A 13345-nucleotide genomic window follows, 5' to 3' on the forward strand; every position below is an offset into this window, starting at 1 on the left:
TCAATACTGCGCTGCAATATTCCTAACTATCCTATCTTACAGGAACTAAACTATTTGTGGCCACGGCGATTGCGACAACAGTAAGATTTGGCAGTGCCGACGTAGTGGGGATGTTAGAAGTGAAGTATACTTGTGTATATATGTAACTGTCCTATGGATCAATACAATGTGCTGCAACATTCCCAACTATTCTATCTCACAGAAACTAAACTATTTGTGGCCACGACGATTGCGACAACAGCAAGATTTGGCAGTGCCGACATAGTGGGGATGTTAGAGAATGCTTCAACGAGGGCTAGTATGTGTCTGGAATTTCGCCTCAACAACCAGGAATATGTGGACGGGTGCTAGTGTGGGGACGTGTGCGGGCATGAAGACAGGCACTGAAACAGGGTGGCTTGAAGTAGGAAAGAGGGGGGATTGGGAGGCACCGATGAGTAGATTAGAATAAGGTAGTCCCTTGCGGTACTCCCTCCATAAAGAAATATAAAAGCGTACTATCCAAACGCTCTTATATTATTTTTATTTCTGTACAGAGGGAGTACATATGAGCTGTCAGATCACTAAAGTAGGGAGTACACATGAGCTGTCTACAATAGTGTTGGCCGTGCGATGCTACCGCGAAGTAGACTTGCGTGGCGTATAAAAAATACTGTGTGTTCGGTCGGTCACCTAGATGCACTAACGACTTGCAATTTCAAACGAACCTTCCTAGTTGAGCATCCAGCAGGTTACCCATATGGCAATATATCTTGCCCATTAAATCATTGCGCTTAGAGCACAAGACACGGGTTGCACCAAAATAGTAATGGTAGATGTTAAATTTACATTAAATCAGTGCTTAAATTACATTCAGACACACAGGTTTAGTCACATTGCTCGAGACAAATAAGACTCTGACACCATACGAGGTTTTTACCTGGCCACAGGAAGGCTTCCTAGCATTCCTGATGAGCCAGCACCAACAACAAAATAGGCACCCAGACCCACATCTTCAAGCACGCATTGTGCCAGTACTTGTGGAACTACTGGGTCGTTTAGCTATTGCTGCTGCTGTGGCTCATGCTGTGGGGTGGTTGGAGAGTCTGGAGCGATGGTAAACTGAAGGGCACGGCCCTGGGCTGATTGCAGGATGAATGCTACCTCTGCCGTGGCAATTGAGGCCGCTTCCTGCCAATAAAAAAAAACTGAAAGGTTAGGTGCTTCTCAATGGTTAAGAGGATACAAAAACTAATACATGTAATGGTTTCAACAAAAAGGTTCACATGAACTAATGGCAAAGAGATATTCGCAAAAAAAATAAAAATTGGTGAGACACAATTGATATTGGATAAAAAAAATACCTCCCTTTGTCGCCGGCGATGCAAAATGCTGAAGATCCATGCCATTAAATAGCATGGCAGCAGAAATCCAGCAGCTCGGAGAAGAAAAAGCTGCAAAACATCGGTTGAGAATTCATGTAATGAGATTAACAGGGGAAAAAAGGAAACAAGACCATGTGACTCACAGAGAACATGGTAGAAGCGTCATCATCTCCTTCATTGTCCGAGATCGACAATGCATGTCTTAGAAGCAACAGGGCCATTAGCTGGGAAAAAAAGTAACAATTTTCAGATATTCTTCTCTTGAAAATACCAGAAATATGATAAGATTGTCAAGGAAGCAGGCTGGAACAGAAAGATGCACTCGATTCTGTACTATTTGTAACCAACTAAAAGAACAACTACTCAATCCATAAACCAAACTGTAGGTATGGATGATATCTAAAAGCACTGAACAGTAGGAAGTGTTGGAGGCTGGACAATAGAACCTGGAAATAGTAAATACTTACAATGAGTGCAGCAGAACGGCAGAATGCAGCACCATTAGCATCAGTACCACCATATTCGTCATACTCTGCTTCAAGAAGACGACGCTGTGCGGCTGCTACAGCAAGAATTCTTGGGTCACGCAAATCCAGAGGAGCTCCTGTAATGGTCCAATCCCCACTGCAAATCAATAGACCTGACTCAGTCAAATTTCTAATGCACTTGAATCTATTACCCCTATAAAAGCACGAAGGGCGGAGATCCAAATCTATCATGTTCGTCCATACAACAAATTCTACAGCCCAAAATCCTCGAATGTTTACCGCTAATTGCAATTAGCACGTAACTCCTGAACGCATGTCTCCCACTGCCCACCTTCAGTCAATAACTGCCGAATTGCAGAGCAGTATCCTCTTGAAATCTCTCAGCGCAGCTGTCTGTTCCATACACCCTATTTTACAACCAATTGTTTCATTCATTACTTCACACAACATGGCCCATGCTACAACCGGATCGACGTTTGTGCACATAGCAAACTTTCAGTGGGTGCAGATTCGGGATGTACTACTAAAAGAGTGAATGCATATTAGGTATTTGTAATATATGTTGGTAGGTACACGCTTAGTTATTGCTCCTTTATATACATGAATTTCCAGAAGAAACTTGGTCGACCTTTTAGTTATGTATATTCTTGAAAATGTGTATCGATTTTTCTGTTGTTCTTACAACTTTATTGGTAGTTAGGTGCCTAAGTGCCTTAGGTCAGTGAAAGGAAAGCAAAGTGGCATTCAGATCATAGTTGTTCCAGGATATTTTTGCACTTGCACTTGGGTGAACAATTTGCTATGATTTTCAATTTTTGATAACGGGGCATACGCCCCTTAGAAATTTAGCCGATAACCTTCTCCCTGTTACAATCATTTTATTTATCTTTACTTGGATTAGCAAGCAAAGCTTAGATAATAATACACTTAATTTCTATCTCTAACTTGTTAACTACACCGAAGTCCTACATGTATGTACCTTCTGATATGTTCTCTATATCACAATTGGGTACTCAATGTTGTTAGAAAATATGCAATTTGTATTTCCAGGTGGCCATAGGCCGGTATATATACATGTACAGTACAGTACAATATGAAGAAAGCCCCTTATAGAAAAGAGAAAATACAAAGGGTGCACGGGTAGATATATATGACTCTAACCCCCCTCAAACTCATGGTGGATCAACAACACTGAGTTTGGAGAGATAGAAGACATGTTGTACTCTAGCTTGGGCCTTCGTAAAGAAATCCACCAACTCTAACTCGGAAGGCAAATACTGAAGAGCAACAACCTGAATGAAGCATCAACACCAATATGCTTGGTGAGCTCATGCTTCACAGGGCCGAGCACAATACTGATAGCACTTGTACGACAATAGTGCAGTCAGTGTAGTGACAGACACATCAAACTACTGAAGTAACCAGCGTAACCAAGTAACCTTTGTTGTCAAAGGAGCCATAGCTCGGAACTCAGCCTCTGCACTCGAATGGGAAACTGCAGAGAACCACCAAGGAGAACACGATAAGCAGAAAGTGAACGGTGATTCGAGGGATCACTAGCCCATGTAGCATCCGATATCTGAAGTAGTAAGGAACTAGAGCGAGGAAAGAACAGACTATGAGAAGGGTGACTGGTGAACCAAAGTAGGCGCAAAAACAAACTGACTCAAAATATGAACAGGATAGGAGATACCCCGACGAGTGACAGCTAAATCGACAAGACTACCAACAAGATGACGATAAAGCGCCGGATTAGACAAAGGGGTCACCATGAGAAGCACGGAGGTGAACATTGAGCTCCATGGGAGTCTCAGCAGTGCGCTCATCAGTAAGAGCAGCACGAGCAAGATCCTGGGTATACTTTTCTTGGGAAATAAAAAAGTCATCAGAGGTTGAAGACATCTCAATCCCAAGAAAGTAGCGAAGAGAGCCAAGATCAGACATAAGAAACTGCTCACTGAGACATGCCTTAACAAAGGCAATGTACTAGGTCTTCCCCAGTGATGATCATGTCATCAACATATAAAAGAAGAGTCCAACCACGAGGAGAAAGGTGGACAAACAGTGCAGGATCATGAGCACTCGTCAAAAAACCAGCGACAGTCACCAGAGGCAAAACGCTCAAACCAAACACAAGGGACTTGCTTAAGAGCATCTCCAACAGAGGCGCTAAAAGTAGCCCGTGCTGAAAAAACCGCTAATTTAGCGCGCGGAGCATCTCCAACAGACGCTGTAAAAACCATTCAGCGCGCTGGGAATTTCTGCATCGCACGCGGGATATTTGGTGCGCGGCGTACAGCGCGCTGGACAATGACGCGCGAAGACCAACTGCTCCGCTCCCTCTGCTCATCCCGCCTCGAGCTCGCCGCTGCAGCCATTTCCTATAGCTCGTCGCTGCCGGCCGCCGCGACTCCTCTGCTCGTCCCGGCACAGGGTGGAGCCGCCGCTGCCCTTCTCCTCGCCCGCTGCAGCTCGCCGCCTCCCCTACAGCTCGCCACCTCGAGTTCGCCAGCCAGGAGCGTGTGCCGGCCGGGAGCTGCCGTTGCCCTTCTTCTCGCCGCCTCCCTGCAGCTCGCCGCCTCGGGCTCGCCGGCCAGGAGCGCGTGCGGTGGCCGGAGGCAAGCGGTGCATGCGGAGCTTGCGATTCCAATCGATTGCAAGCTAGCTTGCTCCAACGATTAAGGGAAGCTAGCTAGCTCGTGTTTGCGATTCCAACGAGATCACAGCAAGCTAGCCCGCGTGCGGTGGCCGACGGAAGATGATTTGCAAGCTAGTTTGGTCCAACAATTGGGGACCTAATTGCATTTTTGTTTTGGTCAGATGGATTTATTTATAAATGTTAGGGACCTGTTTGTTGTAGATATATTTGTGGCGCTTCAATTTTTAGTGTGTCTGCTGGACTGCTGCGCACTGTCCGCTACCTGCTATATTTTTGTGCGTCTGCTGGACTGAATCGGCCATGGCGTGCTAAAATTACTAAAATGGCGCTGTAAAATTATTTTAGCATGCCGCTTTTTTGGGCGTCTGTTGGAGATGCTATAAGGCCATCTAGAGAGCAACGAAGACGGCAGACCATGCCATCAGGAACAGAATACCCAGGTGGCAGTTACATGTAAACCTCTGCACGCAACTCACCATTAAGAAAGGCATTCTTAACATCAAGCTAAGATACAGACCAATGATGAATAGAAGCCACAACAATAAGTGTGCAAACAGTGGTCATATGGGCCACATGAACGAAACTCATCGTAATCACGACCATGCTCCTGCAGAAAACAACGAGCCACAAGACAAGTTTTTTAGCACCATTGGAGCGAGTCTTAACCTTGTAGACCCACTTACAAGTGATGAGAACACGAGGAAGAGAGACAAGATCCCACGTGTCGGTCCGCTCAAGAGCAGCAATCTCCTCTGCCATCACAAGTTGCCATTTAGGATGAACAAGAGCATCATGATAAGAAGTCGGCTCAAGAACAGCAGTGCCGGCACTAGAAAAACCAAGGCGATCAACAGGCGGAAACGGGCAAGCACGTAAGCCATAAGTAGGCTGAGACGAGGAAGATGGCACATCAAAAGTAGATTGCGCATCAGTAGACTCATCCACAACATGCGGATGGCGAGTATAATAGTGAGGAAAAGATGGAAGAATACGAGGATGAATCACCACAATAGACTCGGTGATGGAGGCGGGGAAGCCACTGGGGATGAAGATGCAGAATCCTGTGATTTTTTTTTGGAAAAGGAGGTTAAACCCCCGGCCTCTGCATCAATCGATGCATACAACCATCTTTATTAATTATTTCACAAAGGTCTGACAAGAAAATACATCAAGCCATCCGAAGCCACCACTCACACCTACAAAACTCATAATGTGGAGTGCTCTCACCCCTCATATCTAAAACCGGTGTCGTCGCCGATCCATCCACATAATGTATCGGGACCAACAGCCGGTGCAGCAGACCTAAAGCGCGCATCACATGCACACGTTTTAGAAGCCAGAAGCCGCCATCATCCTCGGACCGCTGACCCATCTTTAGGATAGAGATCCGCACCATCCTTGCCAGTCCAGACATCCGTCGACGCCACCATGGCGCCCAACGGCGCCACCACCCTGCACGCATTCATCCAGACGCGAAAACTCTGGAAGATCTATCGTGCGTAGCACCTGCCGACCAAGCATGACTTGACATCTCCACCGAAGCTCCGTGCAAGACTTAGCCGCTCCACCTCCTGCCTCTGTCTTCCAGCGCTGCTCCACAAACGATGCTCGCTCCCAAGAGAGTAACGACACCGCAATACCGCCATCGTCCGATCCAGATGACCAGATCTTAGGGTTTCCCCGACAGAAGTTACACGACGATGCCTTCATCAAGGTAACGTCGCAAAACGCCGCCATCGGCTCGGTTTTCACCGGCAACTCTATCTTCCCAAATCGCAGACGGGACTAGATGACGGATCTGAAGATCCGACCACCCAGCCTCAGGCTGACCATCTCCGGCGAAGGAGGCGGCCACCACCGCCACGCCCAGGGCCGGAGCCCCCGACGTCCTCGTGATGCGGGTCGATCCCAAGGGCAGCAAGCCGTTGACGGGATAGTACACGACATCAGCAAGTGTGGCCCGCCCGAAGCCCATCTGGACCCAGATCGGGTGCCCAAGCCGCCGCCGCTAGATCCGTCGCCGAACGCCGCCGCCGCCCTGCACCACTCCTGTAGATCCGGCCATCGCGGACCGCCGCCGTCCTGACCAAATCGTTGGCCGAGGTGAAACGCCGCCGCCGCCACTGCGGCACACAGGCTTTGCCTGCGACGCCCTGGCGACGGCGACGGCGGGGAGAGGGGATGCGCTCGAGTTACCGGGAGACGCCCGGCGGGGGCGCTCCAGTGCGGCGCGGCGCCGCCGCACGGGAGTGGGTAGGGTTAGGAGCAGAGCGCTAGTTTAGTAGAGTCGGCGCCGAGGTAAGGAAACCATAGGAGATGGCGTCGTCGAATCTGCAGCAATCTGAGTAGTAGTGAGAAGGGTAAACAAGGGCTCAACCGGAGTGATAGGTGTCGGGAAGAGTGAGGAAGGAGATATCCTCCACTGAGAAGGTCGAGGAAGATGGACGTGGGTAGAAGGGGTGAGGCTCATTAAAAGTCACATCCCGAGAAATACGCATCCGACGACCGACAGGATCCAACAACGATAGCCCTTATGCTCATCATTGTATCCTAAGAAGACACTCGATAGACTGAGCGGTCAGTTTGGTGCGTTCACGGGAGGCGGGAAGAACATAGCAAACAGAAACAAAGCTTTGAATAATCAGGAGAATGATAAAAAAGACGCTCGAAAGGAATGCACCCTGCAGAGCAGCAGACGGTTGAATATAGATGAGATAGGTAGAAGTGGAAACAGCCTCAGCCCAAAGTTGAGGCAGAAGAGAGGTGGCAATCATCAATGCACGAGCTGTCTTAAGAAGATGACGATGCTTACGCTCAGCCACACCATTCTAAGACGGGCACGATGGACAGGGGACCTCGCTGGAAAGCCCCAGAGACAAATGCCACACATAAGAATGCACATAAAAGGCAACAAACTAGGTGTAGGTAGTATCATAAAAAAACACTGGGCAACGAGGGATAGCAACAAGGAAGAGGGGATGAAGACATTGTGCCCGTTTTTCTTTCCTTTTCTTTACAACTGAAATCAACTACTCAGGAACCGGCTCTGTTCCAGGACAGCGGAGCGCACACCCGATGCAACAAAGAGGAAGTCCGCCAAACGGTGGAAGGAGCTGAACCGATGCAGGCAGATCACGCAAGCACGTGCAACCGTAGCCCACGGCACTGGATGTACCGGCTAGATCCAGCTGGTCGGACCTGCAGCGACCAGGTCGGGCGAATCAGGCAACTACAAATGCGGCTTTCAAGGCGTTGACCAAAGCAGCCTTCAGGACAAGCGGATCAAATAGGGTTGCACGGCGGGTAGCGACCAGGGCAAGTGATCTGGCAAGGAGGTTGTTTGACCAGGCGGCGGCAACCTTGACAACTGGATCGAAGAGGTGGCTCATTGATGAAGCATGGACCAGTGCGGAAGAAGACAACAACCACTAGCCCAAGGAGAAGGGCGGCAGCGCGAGCAGCATCGGCCAAGAGGAGTCGAAGACGCGAGAGGGGATCAGCACGAGTTGTGCGTGCGAATAAAAATACCTAGGGCTCTAATAACATGTTAGGAAGCATGCAACTTGTATTTCCAGGTGGCCATAGGCCGGTATATATACATGTACAGGTGTGATACAATATGCAAAAGGCCCCTTATAGAATGGAGAAAATATAAAGGGTACATGGCTAAATATAAATAACTAACAATTATCATATTACTATTTGTAAACATATGAGATCCTATGCTAGCAGACAAGTTGGTATATATTTCTTCTGATTGCATATTCATGCTAGTAGAGTATCAAAGGCACAACCAAGAGCAGTGTTCGTGATGATCTCGAGTAATGCTTTGTCATGTGTGAGATCTAGGACGGTCGATATATCCTTTCAAAATTGCATCAACGTGGAAACATGGTGGGCACAATGAATATTTATTTAATTTGTCATGTTCTTAATTTCATGGGTAGTGCTTTGTTTATATATCCAATAGTACTGTGAATTTTATTGTAGATGTACAATTCACTTGATTGATCTGTGTGAAGGTAATTAATTTTCATACAGTTTAGAATCACACAAGATGATGCAGCACCCCTCTTTTCATTACGCATGCTCAGGTAGGATATGTAGACTAAGAAAAAAGGTTGTGTGACAATGTGGCGAGGTTGTTGCTCTGCATGTGATCGAGATGGTCGATCAGCGTGTGTAGCCGGCACGAACACCTATTGCAAAAAAAAACAGGTGGAAAACATGGGGAAAGAAATAGCACAAAACGGGACTTAATAGAGTTAAATGAATAATCAAATATTTGATGAATGACATTTGAAATTACAGGTTTCATGTAAATGGTGGAGTACTACCAAACTATATATGTGCTCCAAAGCTCCATGTTTCCGTTGGAGCACAACAAGTGGGATTCGGTTACACATTCGCCTTTTTTGTATGTACTCCCTCGACGTTCCTTTCGTACAACTTTAGTACAAAGTAAAGTTGTACTAAAGGAGCGTCAATTAATTTAGATCGGAAGGAGTAACTCTTTTCCTAGCCCGATTAGGGATTGACTAGCAAAAACAAGGCCTTCTATTTTACTCACATGTATGCACAATTCTTTTGGTACAATGCTACTTGTTGTAATCCAAATATGTCATAAATTTACCTGAGAATTTCCCAGAGCAAGGCTCTGTACTTTGAACTTTGAACTCAACCCACAACCAACAAAACTAGTTATTTGTCTGTAGTAAACTCACATGACTTGACATCTATTACCTCCATCCCAAATTACTTGTCTTTTTCTAGATACGGATGTATCTAACACTAAAACGTTTCTAGATACATCCGTATCTAGACAAATCTAACACAACCTTTTCAGGACCGAGGGAGTACAATTATGTCGAGTTGTTGAACCAATTTGTTGGACTATATAGGTTGCCTTCTCCTTGGGAATCTTAATGCAATTCCCTTCTAGGCATTAGGCTGATCTATGTAGCAGTAGTTATTAGAAAAAGCATCCCTATCTTCTGCATAAGAAAATACAATCCATCCGGTTGGGTTAATTTCGGTTTTTCTACAAAATATTGCTAATTACCGGTTCTAAAATAATTTCATTTCCTGTTGCAGGGTTCAGGGTCATCAGGCAGGGGTTAGCCGTTTGCTTCAAGCTGCTTGGGAGGACATCGCCGTGTGTTTGCGCCATGCCCATGTCTTCCACAATGCATGATTGGAATTACCGGTTCTAAAATAATTTCATTTCCTGTTGCAGGGTTCAGGGTCATCAGGCAGGGGTTAGCCGTTTGCTTCAAGCTGCTTGGGAGGACATCGCCGCGTGTTTGCACCATGCCCATGTCTCCCACAATGCATGATTGGTACAGCAGGATGTGCCCTTTTTTGCAGGCGCTTGCTGTCGATTCCGCTAGATAGACTAAGACCATACATGATGCATGATTTTTCTGAGACGATGGACATCCTTCTGTATGCAACTAGAAACACTTCAAATGCTATCGTTGTTTGACGGACTTCCCCAGACTGCTGAGTTATGTTAGTTTTAATTGTATTTGATACCACAATTCCACTGAACAAAATCTTTTGGTTTAATCTTTGTAAAGATGGGTTTTATGCTACGGAGAAAGTGAAAACTACTAGCACCAGCCATAATAAGGTTTTTGTGCATTCATTAATACGCGCATTGCACATACACGATTACTAGTATAATAAAATAGAATGAAACCGCCAACTGGCTAACTGAACAAAAGGCAGTATCTGAAAATAAACTTGCCTTATATCTATGCTGGTCTCATCTGGTTGAACACGTGGTGGTGCTGTGTACCCAGGCTTATATTGCTGCAGGGTACCGTCAGAGCTTCAAATTAGTAAACAGGGATAGCAAGGGCACCATAAAAGTGCACACTGGACAAATCAACTTGTATTCTACCAGAATATAACCATATCTGGAACATTTGAATCCATGAAAACAGCATCGGATTTCTCGTTCTCTTAATGATTTTTTTATTATCTACCATGGTAATTACCGGCAAAATTTAGGAAATACAGAATTAAAGATGATCTGGAAGAACAACATACGTACACTATGAGAAAACTAGAAATGAAGCAGTTAAGTACCCCCAGCAGATCTTTTTTTTATTGCATGTCCACCTCATCGAACTTAAGTAAAAAGAAGAAGAAAAAATAACTTCACCCCTCCAGACAACAATCATTCATGGCAGTAATTCCTCCAGGTAGACAATACAGCAGCTGCACATACTCATGGTGCATGAGCAAATGAGACAGCATTTCTAGGTGGTGGCACATAAAGGCATAAAGCTCCATGGAGTGAGGCTTTCATGTGAGCATAACATAAGGCACACAACATGAAATGCTAAGTGGTGTTGCAGGGAAATTCTGGTGGAACTACTGTGACGCATGAAGTCAACAGGTCACAACACACGGAAAAAATTGAAGCAGAAAAACTGGGGTTGCCATTCTGGATTGTATGTAGATTAACATACTATTCAAAATTTGGATCAATACAAAGATGAAATGTGTGCAGTTGGTGTGAACTGAGAAAAATACTAACCTCATGGCAAATTTCACATGTAATGTCTCCTTTCTCATTGCACCAGCGTTGCACACACGCTCTATGAGCATACTGTACATGAGAAATATAACTATCAACAAGATACTACATAATTTGATAGATCAAACATACAAACATTTATATGATTTACAAGGATGAAAGTAGAATATAGATAGCTCAAGGTAAGTTTTACATATATGATGTGCGGCACCGCAAGCACAATAGGACAACATGCATACACGATTCATGTAATGGGATTCAGTTGACATACATAAGCAACACAAAAGATAAAGATGTAGGATCACCAGTTCCAATGTCAAATAATCATTACAATAGATCTAAAAAGATTGAACTTTATAAATGAGTCCCATATAATCAGTTACACATTTTTCAAATAAACTGAACCAGAAAACACAGGGTTAAATTACTGGTGAGGCAATGATGTGAAACAATGAAACATGTGGATGCAAAATCAACCACACAACTCGATGCTGCAAATATGTGAATGATCTGACAGATCATGAGAACTAACAAAGATGCACTAGGTTGTAGGTATTATTGAGGCCAAGCCGGATGATTTCAGTAGCCTTTAACGCTCCCACTAGAAGAAGATATGCAGCATTAAGACTTAAAATAATTTAAGTGAAACAACCATGCTTTATTCTTGGTGTAGATTGTACGAATTTTGGCCAGCAAAACTATCATATATCTCATTGTTGCATGCTGCTTGGGAAGTTAGCGCCAAGGTAGCATTGGAACGACATAGTGGCAATACAAGATTTGCATTGTTCTTCTCTTTTTACTCTACATGCAGTACAGAAGATGAACATAGCTAGTCCCTTAATGATGTAAAACGGATTTTAAAGCTTCTTTGTTCAAAGCTCGGCGACATTATAAACTTCACTGTCATGTAAGTTTCTCCATACAAGGTCAAAGTCAGTTTCTTTTGTTAAGAAATAGATGGCAGGTCATCCAACTTGACCATGGCATGAATATCCGAGAAAATAAGTTAGACACACACAGGCGCTCCTTAGAGGAACATAAATGACATGGCCCAACTGGACATAATTATATGATGAGTCAAAACTTTTGATACATAGCATTTTTCCATTTAGTGTCCTTTAAAGGTGGATCCTTCCACTAAACTATTGCTGCCATACGGAAGAAAAAGATGATACAAACATGATACTATCCTAAATATACACACAATCGGCTACTGCCTACTAAATTTGGAACATATCGAAGCATACTTATAAACTATACCACATGTCAAAGGAAATGGCTGACGCATGCTGAAATAAAACACAAAAACTGAGGACCCCCACCACATGTGCAGTGCACAAACAACAAAACGCCTAGCAGTAGTTTTAGCCTTCCAGGAACATGAGAATCATATGCGATATTTGAGAATAAGATTGGAGAGGACCCAAACCTTCAGACTGCCGTTGCACGTACATGGTTTCTCGAGATTCTTGATGCTGTCCTCTTCCTGGCATATGCGGCACTCTGCAGCCTGGATGAGTGGCTCATCCTCGCCACCATCCTCCGCCATATCAACAACAACCACCGACACAGCCTCAGATAGCTTCTCAGCAAAGCCATCATCCTTGGTGTTCGCCAAACCGTCCACATTCACCACCACATGGTCCCCCATCCAAAACTCCCCTCAACAAATCAAACTCCTGTAACAAATGATCACAACAATCGTAAGACATTCAGATCCTAGCAAAGACACAGTTGCAGGCCATAAGGCATGTATTGAAGTGACGGAGCAGATAACAGTGACCAATATAGGGTGCAGCGGGGGTGATCAGTGCCTAAAAATGGAGAAAACAAGATGCGAATGGTACAGAAATCCCCCTTAAAAATCAACGGGTATACTCAAAATCAGGCAACTAGAGAGCACCATGTAAACACTATCTCTGGCCGGCGTCTATACTGTAGCATTCTCACCTAACTCTGTCTACCAAATCCAGGCCCTGACTACCAAGTCCACGCACGCCACACAATTCGACGCGGTGGTGGAAAGCAATCCGATTTCCGATGGACTGCAAAAAGAAGGAAGGTGAAGGCGCGAGCGAACCGGAGCCCCCGCCAAGAGAGGGGGACATTCGCAGCGGACGGCTCGTCTGCCAGCAGGAGAAGTCGCCGGCTTCCACCAGCCCCCAACCCACACATCCACAACTACAACCACTAAATCAACCGCCGTAGCAGGTGAGGGGGGAGAGATGCCCCACACGCCGAATCGCCACCGGTCCCCCGGTGCAGCCGCAGATTTCGCACCGGA

At 45.4% G+C, this 13345-nt stretch overlaps 1 protein-coding gene across 1 annotated transcript; it reads right to left on the reverse strand.

The window, feature by feature from the left end:
• Nucleotides 1-731: 731 nt before the first annotated feature.
• Nucleotides 732-13131, reverse strand: LOC119285937. The gene is made up of 8 exons (XM_037565268.1): nt 13012-13131; nt 12491-12740; nt 11059-11130; nt 10261-10325; nt 1832-1988; nt 1508-1588; nt 1344-1433; nt 732-1170 (listed from the first exon to the last, which is right to left on the reverse strand). Exons 2-8 carry the CDS (start codon nt 12710-12712, stop codon nt 1042-1044), a joined length of 816 nt encoding a protein of 271 aa, XP_037421165.1. The 5' UTR covers nt 12713-12740; nt 13012-13131; the 3' UTR covers nt 732-1041.
• Nucleotides 13132-13345: the final 214 nt, after the last annotated feature.

The sequence above is a fragment of the Triticum dicoccoides genome, chromosome 4A, assembly GCF_002162155.2.
Source record: "Triticum dicoccoides isolate Atlit2015 ecotype Zavitan chromosome 4A, WEW_v2.0, whole genome shotgun sequence".
Taxonomy (NCBI): domain Eukaryota; kingdom Viridiplantae; phylum Streptophyta; class Magnoliopsida; order Poales; family Poaceae; genus Triticum; species Triticum dicoccoides.